Below are 12,839 nucleotides of genomic sequence, written 5' to 3'. Positions count from 1 at the left end.
AATAAATAAATAAAATCTTAAAAAAAAAAAAAAGAAAAAAATAGTAGGGTAGCCTGGGTGGCTCAACAGTTTAGCACTGCCTTCGGCCCAGGGCGTGATCCTGGAGACCTGGGATTGAGTCCCTCGTCAAGCTCCCTGCATGGAGCCTGCTTCTCCCTCTGCCTGTGTCTCTGCCTCTCTCTCTCTCTCTCTCTCTCTCTCTCTCTGTCTCTCTCAGGAATAAATAAAAATCTTAAAAAAAAAAAAAAACACATCTACTTATACTTTATACATATGTACCTGACCAAAAATCCAAAATACCCCTATAGAAACTCTCATCTTTTCTAAAATTATTTTTTAAATAGCCATACTTTATTTACTTTCTTTTGTAACCATCTTTTCATATATTTTGATTCTTAATTATTCTTCTTTTTATGCTCTTGATAGAGTCTGTCATCTTGGGAAGTGTGAATGTATTCCCTTAAATGCTGCTTAGATTGCTTCATAAACCTTTTCCATATATTAATATGCTATATGATTAAATGTAGATGTGAATTTAGATCAGAATCCCATTCTGGGAATGTGCTTTACTCCTTTAAGGTACATTTTGTATACATGGCTTGGAAGTGTTATATATGTAAAGCAAGTAATTTAGACAAGTATCACTTTTACAGTTCTCTTACTTTAGTGTTCCTGCACTCCAATACGTCTCTGAAATCAGCGGAGGAGGAGATGTGGCACCGATAGGATGATGTACTGGGCAGGGTCACAGCTGAACATGGAAATCTTCATCAAGTTCCTGGTCTACTTGTGAATTCTTGGTTAAATGAAAAGGCTTTTATTTTTTATTATAAGAAAAAGTATCCTATAATTTGAGGAGAAAAGACATTTTAAAATGGAGAAGGAAGCAGCAGGAGAATGTGTCCCTGGTGTCTTTACCCCACTATCAGCAATATGATAGCCTGATTACTAACCTCTGTCTGTTTCAGAATCCCTCTCATCTGTTTGTGGCTTGAGATTACTGCACCGTCGGCAGAAGCGGATCATTGGTGGGAAAAATTCTTTAAGGTAAAAGGTTCTACAGAGGAGATTTTCCATATTCTAGAATTATTTATATACACAGAATTACAAATTGGGGTTTTTCTACTATTAGGTAAGGGATTTATTTTACTTATTTAATTTTCTAAATTAAATACAGATTACACTGGTAATTTCACATTTTTTGGACCTACATTTACTTTATATAGAGCATGTTCTTAGGTAACTACCTTCTGATTTATAAAATAGATATGTTGCTGAAAAGTTGTGTGGCAGAAACTAATTTGACAGGAAGTCTGTCAAAAATATATATAACAACGAAATTCATTTAATTTAGAATATATTTGTTTTGGACTTGACTCTTTTTGATATAGTTTTTAAAAATTTTGTTGTATTTACTAACAGAAAGCCAGTACTTTACTTATTAAATACTTCTTTAGGCTGTCTAGGTGAGGTAGTGGGGAAAGTATGCTTCAAAGAAAGAAGTGTGAAGAAGATTCAACTCGATTCCATGAATGTCAGAGATAGGTGGGATGCCTACAGATACCTGTATGCAAATCTTCAGCTTGGCCTGCTCAGAGTTGTAAGGGCACCATTTTCAATGTAGGAAGGGATTTGATATCCTAGGATCCCTTTTATACTGCCTCCTGAGTCATTGTTTTAATGGGTACTTTTTTTTGCTTTTTCTACCTTATATGGACTTAAGTGGCTTACTTTTTTCTTAGGGGTGGTTGGCCTTGGCAAGTGTCCCTCCGGCTTAAGTCCTCCTATGGAGATGGGAGGCTCCTTTGTGGGGCCACGCTCCTGAGTAGCTGCTGGGTCCTTACAGCGGCACACTGCTTCAAGAGGTATGTCCTTTCCAGACAACTCAGCTGTGCTCTTATCGCCAGTTCTTCCAATCCAATTCCTACTCTGTAGCATACTAGAAACTTGAGATGACAGAGCCCGGCTACCAGTCTTCCTAACTGATGCCTACAGCACTGTGGAACTCCGGGCGGTAACAGAAGGAGTGAGGAGAACCCTCAGGAAGCTACTTGCTACTGCAGTGTTAAAGCAAACCTTCTATTTCGGGAGCAGAGACCATAGGTTTTGGGAGGAGAGGCAGGTATGTTAGTGCTTCCTTCAAGAACAAATGTGAAGGTGAAATCATAGCCCAGTAGAGCTAGAAGAGACCTCAGATTATCTAGTTATAAATGCCAAGAATAGAGAGTGCAATTTTTATTGTTCTTGATCCTTTGGGTCTTCATGGTATTATGTGTCTTTGAGATTTCTCTATTTGTACCATCTAGAAAGTCAGGTTGCATCCTGGCTATTTCCTCATGTCCCAAACATTTTATCAATCGAGTCTAAAATCTTCCCAGTTCAGAGGGGAGCCCATGCAGGGAAAATCAGCATGCAGGAGTCACACTGCTCATGGTAGCAGTTCCTGCAGTAGAACCTGACTCTCCTTTTTGTCCTGTGCTCTTTTGTGGGCCTGGCTCATTGCCATTTCCTCAGCATGAATTTTGGTATTTTAAAATGTATACAATCCTCAGCAAAATATTGATAATTAGTGAAGCAAGGTGATAAGTACAGAAGGCTCACTGTTATAATTTTATGTATTTGAAAATGGTCATAATTAAAAGTCTCATATAAAATGTGTAACATGTCATTGAAAAAGTTGTTTTATATTTTCCCATATGTGATATCATAAGGCTTCACTGTATATTTATAATTTATCCATATAGATTTTGTTCACATTAACCGCCTGTGAATTGCAACTCCTATTAGAAGACCACATCACAGTTTATTTATTCTCCTACTAATGGTTAGGTAGTTTCCATTCTTTCACTATGAGAAAACAGTGCTGAAGTAGATATCCATTCTATGTCTCATTGGGTAGATATATGTGGGAGCATTTTGCTAGAATATGGGTGTAATTCAATTTTGCTTAACACTATTAATTTACTTTCTAAAGTAATTGTATCTGTATATCTCATGGCAATGTGTAAGCTCCACCTCAACTTGGTATTAACACTTTAAATTTTTGCCAGTCTTAGACTTTTTGGATTTTTTTTAATTCCATTTCCCTGGTTAGTGTCTATCTCTTTCATGAATTCTTTGTTTATATATATATTTTTAAAGATTTTATTTATTTATGCATGAGAGACATAAAGAGAGAGAGAGGCAGAGACACAGGCAGAGGGAGAAGCAGGCTCCATGCAGGGAGCCTGATGTGGGCTCGATCCGGGGTCTCCAGGATCATGCCCTGGGCTGACGGTGGTGCTAAACCACTGAGCCACCTGGGCTGCCCTGTTTATATCCTTTGATTATTTTTCTGTTGGACGGTCATTTGTAATTGATTTAAAAAATTTGTTCTGTGTACATAGTCTTTGTTGTGTGTTACGAATACCTTTTCTCAATCTGGGACATATCCCATCACTTAAGATCTTTTTCTAACAAAGATATTTTAATTTTAATATAAACACTTAAACAGTGTGTTGATTTTTTAAGTTTGATAAAAGTTTTTATATTTTATTTAAAAGAATCCTTTCCTAGCTCCACATGATTAAGATACTAGTTTTTCACTAAGAAAATTTACAATTTTGCTTTTCATGTGTAGGTTTTTTTTTCTTTTTTAAGATTTTATTTATTTATTCATGAGACATGCAGAGAGAGAGACAGAGACATAGGCAGAGGGAGAAGCAGGCTCCTCTCAGGGACCCTGATGTGGGACTCGATCCCAGGACCTCAAGATCACGACCTGAGCCAAAGGCAGACACGCTAAACCAGTGAGCCACCCAGGTGCCCCTCATGTGTAGGTTTTTAATTTGTTTACAGTTTATTGTTGTATATATGGTATGAGAAAGGAGTCTAACTTAATACTTTCATAGATAGTTTACCAGCACTTTTTATTGAACATTACATTCTTTACCCAATGATTTATCTTAACTAAGTTGTATGCCAAGTTCTCATATTTTTTTTTTTCTCTAGGATCTCTATTCAGATCCTCTTATCTATTTTGATAAATATTTATGAAATAATTTTCCATTTGTAAAATGTGCAGGAGACACAGATCTATATTTTGCATAGCCTTTGTCATTTCTGGGATAATAATTGAGTGTGAGTGTTCACCTGTATCCGTGGATTTAATACATTCATGTGTTATGTGAACAGCACAGACAATAAAGATCATATTAATTCATTCATTAGCTTAACAAAAAAATTAATATTCCCAGGAATATGCTATGTACTAGAGATAGAGTGGAGAGTAAGATAGATAAGGATAGTTGCTGTAAGAGTTTTTTTTTTTTTTTTTAAGATTTTATTTGTTTATTCATGACAGAGAGAGAGAGGAGAGACAAAGGCAGAGGGAGAAGCAGGCTCTCTGTGGTGAGCTGATACAGGACTCAATCCCAGGACCCTGGGGGATCACACCCTGAGCCACCCAGTTGTCTCTATGAGTTTTTAAAGTAGCTGTAGGAACCCAGAGGAGGGAGACATTGATATTGCTGATATGTGAGTATCAAAAAAAAGTTTAGGGCACCATTTTTTTTAAAGATTTTATTTTTTGAGTGAGAACTTAAATTGACACATCTAAACATATTAAAATTAAAATATCTTTATTAGAAAAAGATCTTAAACAAGTGAAAGATTTTATTTATTTATTTAAGTGCATGAGAGGGCTGGGAGGGGGAAAAGGAAGAAAGGGGGACAAGAAGACTCTAAACTGAGTGCAGAGTCTGAGGTGGGGCTTGATCCCATGACACTGAGATCATAACCTGAGCCAAAATCGAGTCAGACGCTTAACCACTTAACTTACTGAGCCACCCAGGCGCCCTAGGGCATCATTTTTTAAGTGTGGTCTTTCTACCACAATATTAGATACATTCAGCTTGTTAAAAATCCAGATTCCTGGGCCTCTACTCCAGATCTACTGAATCTTTGGAGCCGAGCCTCAGGAGTTGGTATTTTTATCAGGCACCTCTGATGATTCTTATGAACCCTAATGGTTAAGACCCACTTGCCTAAGTGAGTGAAATAGAATATGATCTGGGGATGTTTGAAGAATGATGATGAGGAAGACTATATTGGAGTTGACTGGATACTTATCCATGTCCTATTCAATCTATTAATCACTAAACTGAAAAAAGACACTGATGGTAAATTAATTCTATTTTGGGGTGCCAGAAGATTGAGAGGGACACATGTTAGAAGATAGGATCCATGATGGCAAAAAATCTTGATAGACTGATTCTAAGAAGCAATGTGGAATAAGGAGGAAGTAAAATGCTGACTTTAGTTCCAGGAAACTTAGCTTAAGTGTAGCACAAGTGAAAAAGACCTCATGAGTTTTAGAGTCCTGCAGTCTTCATACCAGTCAGTGATGTAATGCAGTTGTCCAAAAGGCCATGAGTCGTGGGCAGCAAGACAGCCGTGATAAGCCTTGCTGTTCTTACTGTCCTCAGAGACAAAGCATTGTTACCATCAGGCAGAGAGAACTGTGCTCAGTTCTGAGTGCCACATCATGAAAAAGTGACATGGGACACCAGGGAAGGCAAACAGACAGAGGAGGTTGTGTAGAATTGGATTAGATTTGTTACCTGTGGCTTCAGACACCATGGATGTTGTTAATGGGAGGAGAGATCATTTTTATTTGAACATAGCAAGTTATTTTTTATTTCTTTAAAATTAGGACAAATCAGAGATGGAATGGGCTGTATGTGGGAGGAAAAGTAAGTTCTGTTACAAAGTGTGTTCAAGCACAGAGGTTGGACTCATGTATTGGTAGAGGCTGAAGGTGGATTAATGTCTATTGTTGAAAGCATCATGTGCAAACACAGGAGATGTATTTGAACGGTGGCAGTTACTAGTTAAGGTAGTGATTTGGAGTTTTGGTAGTGGACTTTCAGTAGAGAATCTGGAAAGGCTTGGAATGTCAGGGTAGTGAATTTCTGTTTCAGTTACTAGGTAGTGTGAAACCACTGAAGATTTCTGAGCCTTGAAATGTGATCGAGGAAGAGTTTTAGGAGATGAGTCATTTGCAGATATAACAGGATAAATCTGAGGAGGTAAAGCCAAGTTACTAATCTAGGGGTCTGTGAATGAGCTTTGAATTACATGAAAAATCTTTGCGTGCATGCTTTGGAGTGACTCAGTTGGTCCGTGTTACCCAGTGATTTAAGACTCACAATGGTAGGAGCTAGGGGGATACTGATTACAAGGCTATTATAATAGAGACAGAAAATGGAAAAGAAAAGGAGGGAGAGAAGGTAGAGCTGCTGTGACAGATATCACTAGAACTTGGTACTGTGTGACAAGAAACTTGGATCTGGCCATTGAGAGCAAGGTCACAGTCTCCTCTGATTTTGACTGTTTAATTTTGTGGAAATTATTTAGCTTGTTGGAGCCTCCATTTTCCGACCCATAAGATGAAGGCAGTAACATTCCACCATGAGGAGCAAATGATCCGCTAAGCATGTGAAAGTATTTTAAAAATTGCAAAATTCAAAACAAATGTTGGCTGCTATTATGTTCAGGTTCAAAAAGGGGAATCAAAGATGATTATTATCAAAAGTAGGAAATTCAGGATGATTCTATTCCACTGATTCTTGGAGAAGAGAAGGTAGGAAATTGCAGAGAACCTGGAGAAACCTGTCTTAAGGTTTAGTGTTTGGGTAAAATAACTCAGGATGTTAGTTTAGATTATCCTCCTCTTGATTAAGATACTTTGTCTTTCAAGTCTCTGTTAAAAGTTGTAGACATCAGAGTTCAAGGCTTAAAGTTTTAAAGTAGAGAAATTATTCAAAAATTCTACTTGAGGTTGAAAACTTTGATCTGACTTATGGGTTCCCTGGAAGGTCTTTTTCTTTTCTTTTTGGTACAAGTTTGGGTTTGTTTGTTTACATGTCATTATTCCTCCTCTGTCCTGTCTCCTCCTAGAGTCTTGCTTAAAGTCAGTAATCATCTCACTTCTGTTTATAAACCGAGTGTCTAGTATATTACTTGGCACATAGGAAATATTCCTAAATGGTTGTTGCATGATGAAAGTGGGGGCTCAGTTGCCAGATAGTGGATCTATTTAAGAATGTTGGACTCTTTAGAGGATGGTGATATCTTAAACCTAGATCAACAGATAATTCCTTCCATATGTCATTTCTGAATTTCTTCCCTTTATTTGCTCAGTATAAGATAAAGACAGTTGGTTAAAAAGCAGAGGAGCAGATTATGATATGCAGCATTTTGATGTGCTATAGATATAATGTAAAATTCTTTTAATGTGTGTAGGGAGAGAATTGTTTTGCAAATGTGTTTTATATCCATCTGACTTAGGCTGTAACCTTTACCAGATTTTATAGACTTCCTGTTTTGAAGTGCCTAAGGAGGCTACAACTCACATTTTTATTGCAGTAAGCTTATTAAAAGGCATAAGGACAGTTACTAGTGATTCAGAATAAGCTCCAAATTTTGTTTTTTTTTCTAGGTTCAGGGACTTTGGATTAAAACTACCCTCCTTTAATCATCAGAAACACTGAACTTTGCAAAAATCGATTCCCTCTGGAATTCAGAGACTGCCCTATAGAAGCAGGATCCTGCTTCTCCCTCTGCCTATGGCTCTGCCTTTCTCTTTGTGTCTCTCATGAATAAATAAAATCTTTCTTTCTTTCTTTCTTTCTTTCTTTCTTTCTTTCTTTCTTTCTTTCTTTCTTTCTTTCTTTTCTTTCTTTCTTTCTTCTTTCTTTCTTTCTTTCTTTCTTTCTTTCTTTCTTTCTTTCTTTCTTTCTTTCTTTCTTTCTTTCTTTCTTTCTTTCTTTCTTTCTTTCTTTCTTTCTTTCTTTCTTTCTTTCTTTCTTTCTTTCTCTTTCTTTCTTTCTTTCTTTCTTTCTTTCTTTCTTTCTTTCTTTCTTCCTTCCTTCCTTCCTTCCTTCCTTCCTTCCTTCCTTCCTTTCTTCCTTTCTTCCATCTCATTTATTTATTCATGAGAGACACAGAGTGAGGCAGAGCCATAGGCAGAGGGAAAAACAGGCTCCCAGTGGGGAGCCAATGTGGGACTCCATCCCATGACCCTGGAATCGTGATCTGAGCCAAAGGCAGATGCTCAACCCCTGAGCCACCCAGGTGCCCCTAAATAAAATCTTAAAAAAAAAAAAAAAAAGAAGAAGTAGGATTGTCAGGTTCTGAGAGGTTACCTTCCTTTTAGATTTCTTGGGATTCCAACTTATTTATTTATTTAAAGATTTTATTTATTTATGAAAGAGAGAGAGAGAGGGAATGAAAGAGAGAGCAGGAGGGAGAGAGAGAGAGAATCTGAAGCAGACTCCATTCTGAGTATGGAGCCTGATGCAGGGGCTTGATCCCAGGACTGCAAGATCGTGACCTGAGCTGAAACCAAGAGTTGGATGCTTAACCAATTGAGCCATCCACGCATCCCTTGGGAATCTCATTTAAGGCCTAGTGGTCAGGGACCTAAATTTCATATTTTGAAATTAGTTCTCATTTCCTTTCTCTACTGCTTTCACTACTGGACTTCTGTATATGCTATAAAATGATTTCTTGTTCTTCAGGCCTTCCTTGGTGCCTAATTCTTGCAGTGATGATATAGGGCGGTGCTCTTGAATAGCTATTTCTTTTTCTTTTTCTTTTTTTTTAAGATTTTAGATATTTGTTTGAGAGAGAGAGAGAGAGAGCGTGCACACATGAACAGGGGGAGAGACATAGGGAGAAGGAGATTCCCCACTGAGTGGGAAGCCCAATGTGGGGCTCAGATCCCAGGAGTCCAGGATCACGACCTGAGCTGAAGGAAGACGCTTAACTGAGTGAACCATCCAGGCATCTCTTGAACAGCTATTTCTGAATAAGGCATAGATTGCTATTGCCATCTGTGCTACTTTATACTGTGGGACGACAACTTTTTATGTTTGTTTTGCCATTAGAGTCATTCTTTTATATAATCCTCATGTCAGACTAAGAATGATGGCTGAGAGGTTGAGATTAGAATGTAGTTACTTCAGATCCACTATCCTGTCATATTCATTTTATGTGCAGTAGTCTCTTTACATGATAAGGTTGCTTTATTATAAGGCTGACAGAGTCCCACTAATCAACTTCTAATTTGTTTGCAACTTTCACATGGTGTGCTATGTCTCACTTTGTTATGCCAACATAATTAGAGTAACTGAAGTAATTGGTGAATCACTGTTTATAGGCCTTCTATCTCATTTTCCACATTTTTCCTAGTGTTAATGCAAGGCAGACTTTGGAATGCAATATCTTGTTGGCATTTTGAAGTGGAAACTTGGGATAAATTCAAGGTTTTTTTTTTTTTTTTTTTTTTAGTCCCTATGAATCTTCTGTAATATAAATTACTTGCTTTTGGTATTTCTACTCTAAATTTTGAGTATCATGAAATGACCTCTCTCTATGGTGGTACAGCAATATAATTGAGAGAAAAATTCCTGAATATCATACTAATTCCTTTTAGTTGCTTATTCTGGTAACAAGCATCATTTTGGAGGAAAGAATGTATCCAAAACAAGGATGCTCTTCTCTCTGTAATTCTACTGCAAATTTGATTTGATCAAGAATATAGCTTTACCTGATTTATCTTTTTTTTATTTTTTGCTTAGAAACACTATAGCAGTTGGAAATTGCTAGAGATTGTTGTTCTGAAAATCAGAAATGTCTAAATCTTTGTAATTACAAGGTAATGGGGTCACTTTTTAAAAACATAACTGTCAGGTACTTAGCATATGCTTCATCATAACCTGGTATCTGAGTTCATTAGGAACATGGTCTTAGTGATATTATGCCATCAATCATGCTAAAACCATTTTCTGAACACATATACATGAGCATGCAAGGTTCTACAGAGAAGGTCACTTCTGTCTAAGCAATTGTAACCATTTACAGAAGAAACTTCAATCCCTTTTTGAATTTCATCCAGAGAACACAAAAAAGACTCTAGTAGTAGTAGATGTGTACAGGTTAATGTAAAATAGTTTTTGAGGAGATGAATCTATATAGAAAACACCCATAAAGAATATGACCCTGCAACGCGAATTAACTCTTCTATTTTTAATCCCAATGATTTTTTGTTCTTTAACTCTAGAATCTCAGAAAAATGGGGACATTGGATTTTACTTTCAGATACTTTCTTGCTCAAGCTTGCCTGGCAATTTCATCCAGTTTTTATTTGAGGAGGAGTTGAAGGCATTTCAGCAAAACAAACAACTGGATGATGGTGTGTCAGCCAAAACCTAAAATGTTTGTTTTAGAAGCATTTTTGGATATAATAAAGCCTGTCAAAAGAACAGAAGCTCAACTAGAGTTTTTATGTTGAAAAATAAAAAGGGTTCCTTGATATGTTTTCTTGAGAAGTCTAGAACTGTATTAAATATTTTCAAGGTCCATAATTACATTGGGAACCTCAGCCAAAGTGTTATCTTTGAAGTATATAATCACACCCACTATGAGAGGTGACAGAAGACAAATATTTGGTTAACAAACTAATCTGGTCTTGTGTTGGATGCTTTTCAAATTCTGAGCGTGTGATTATTTCTAAGAATAATTGAAGTGACAGGAGTGTGGGAATCACACTTAGGTTTAGCTGATCCATTTCTTTAAAAAGGGACAACTTTAAAGGTATAGATACTGATAGATTCATTTTGACAAGAATGATGCTTTTTCTCTTCTTCTCAGGTAAATATTTTATTTTTGTTTTCAGTTTAATATCAACTCCTGACTGGTGAGCATACTACTTTTGCAGTATATTCAAAACTGTTGGCTGAAATCTACTTGATTTGAGAACACAGTATATGTATTAAATGTGTATGGGTTTTGCGTTCTGATACCTTCATGTTATCTCTTATGATGCTCACTTCACCTGGTGAGATTCCAGGCATGCAGGGGCAGGTGTTAATCACTGTGCCTTTCAGTCTTTGGTGTAGTGGTTCTCAAGCTTGACTGTGAATTTTAATCACCTACTGCTGTCCTACATCATCAGCCCTATTAATTTAATACTCTTAGAGATTGTGTGACCTGGACATTTATATTTTTAAAAGTGGTATAAGTGACTCTGGTAAGTAGCCAGCATTAACAAGAACACTAGATATTTGGGTAATTTAAAATGTAATAGAGGGGTGCCTAGGTGGCTCTGTTTGTTGAGTGTCCTACTCTTGATTTCAGCTTAGGTCATGAACTCGGAGTCGTGATATTGAGCCCTGCGATGGGCTCTGCTTTCAGCACATCATCTGCTTAAGATTCTCTCTCTCTCCCTCTGCCCTTCTTCCCTGAGTGTGCGTGTATGCTTTCTCTTGCTCTCAAAAAAAAAAAAAAAAAAAAAAAAAAAGTATTAGAAACTTTAGTGATGGTGTTATAAGAGCTGGTGAGAAGCTGACGCTGATTTCAACAAGTTAGGGATGACAATGTATGTATGTAGATGTGGATGTCTTTGAAAAGAAGTTGTTTAACACACATTGATTAAGACTGCTCTGTGCCAAGCACTTTGCCTACTGCTAGGATACAAAAGTGAGCATGGCATGGTCCTTACACTTAAGGAGCCTTTGACTGGGATCTTTTAACTTAGTCTTAGAAACTGTTATAAATGCTATGACAGTGCTATTGGGATTGTTCAAAGACAGGATTAGGGGCAACCCAGGTGGCTCGGCGGTTTAGTGCCGCCTTTGGCCCAGGGTGTGATCCTGGAGACCCTGGATCGAGTCCCACATCAGACTCCCTGCATGGAGCCTGCTTGTGTCTCTGCTTCTCTCTCTTTCTCTCTCTCTCTCTCTGTGTGGGTCTCTCATGGATAAATAAAAATCTTTAAAAACAAAAAGCAAAAAAAAAAAAAAAAAAAAAAAACAAAGACAGGATTGGCCAGTTTTCAGGCAGGGCAGGAAGAGCTTCCTAGGAGGTTTTTGACTTGAAACTTGAGTGAAAAATCAGTTTTTACCATACTAGGATAGGAAGGGGGATAATACTGCGAATAGTTTTAATAGAGACAGGTGTATGAGACACCTCTTCGAGTAGCTAAAATGATAGGGACATGGAGATCAGGCTGGTATCAGGTGAACAAGGCCCTTTCTTGGATGAATTTGCATTTCATTTAAGGAATTTGAACTTTATTGTGTAGATAATGGAGACCCCTTGAAGGGTATACAAAAGAGTTAGTTATATATTGTCAGATAGAAACCTCATTCTGGCTGCTGTGTGATGAAGGAACTGAAAGTTAAAACTTGAAGCAGCAAGGCTATTGGACAGACTTGCAGAAATCCAGGTATGAGGTGACACACTGAGGCAGTATTGCCCAAGACTTTAACACTGGGATATTTTAGAACAAAATTTCCTTGTTGCAGTAATGTCTTGTTTCTTTGTTTACTGGCTGAAGACCAGTTTTCAGATAATGTAGAATATATTTATATGGCTAGTTTAGATACAAGGATTATTTTAACAGAGTATCACAGCTCTCTTTCAAAGTGTGGAAAATATTGTGCAGTGACTTTTTTTTTCAGTGAACAGTAATGTAATTATCTGAAAGGATACAGAAAGTTCACATATGAAGGGAATGTCTCATAATTCAGTCTTAAAAAATATAAGCAATGTAAGAGACTGCATTAAAGAAATATGATAAAATAGGATGCCTAGTTTATGCCAAACTATGTCTCTAGACCAGTGCTATCTAGCAGAAATACAATGTGAACCACAAATATGACTAAATTTTCTAGTAGGCACATTAAAAAATAAATAGGTAAGGGTTACCTGGGTAGCTCAGTCGGTTGAGCATCTGACTCAGGTTATGGCTTATGTTATGGCTCAGGTTATGATCTTAGGGTTGTGAGACTGAG

The 12,839-nt window shown here is 37.2% G+C and overlaps 1 protein-coding gene across 1 annotated transcript in view; it reads left to right on the top strand.

Moving 5' to 3' along the window:
• The window catches only part of PRSS12 (serine protease 12), a 75,588-nt gene that overhangs the window by 57,903 nt on the left and 4,846 nt on the right, over window positions 1-12,839 (top strand). Inside the window, exons 10-11 of the mRNA XM_077882399.1 lie at window positions 969-1,047; window positions 1,743-1,865. Coding sequence (XP_077738525.1) covers window positions 969-1,047; window positions 1,743-1,865 — 202 coding nt within the window. The remainder of the gene's footprint in view (window positions 1-968; window positions 1,048-1,742; window positions 1,866-12,839) is intronic.

Source organism: Canis aureus, chromosome 33 (genome assembly GCF_053574225.1).
Source record: "Canis aureus isolate CA01 chromosome 33, VMU_Caureus_v.1.0, whole genome shotgun sequence".
In the NCBI taxonomy this organism is placed as follows: Eukaryota; Metazoa; Chordata; class Mammalia; order Carnivora; family Canidae; genus Canis; species Canis aureus.
Note: the sequence above shows the minus strand (reverse complement) of the source record. Positions and strands in the feature narration are given on the sequence as shown.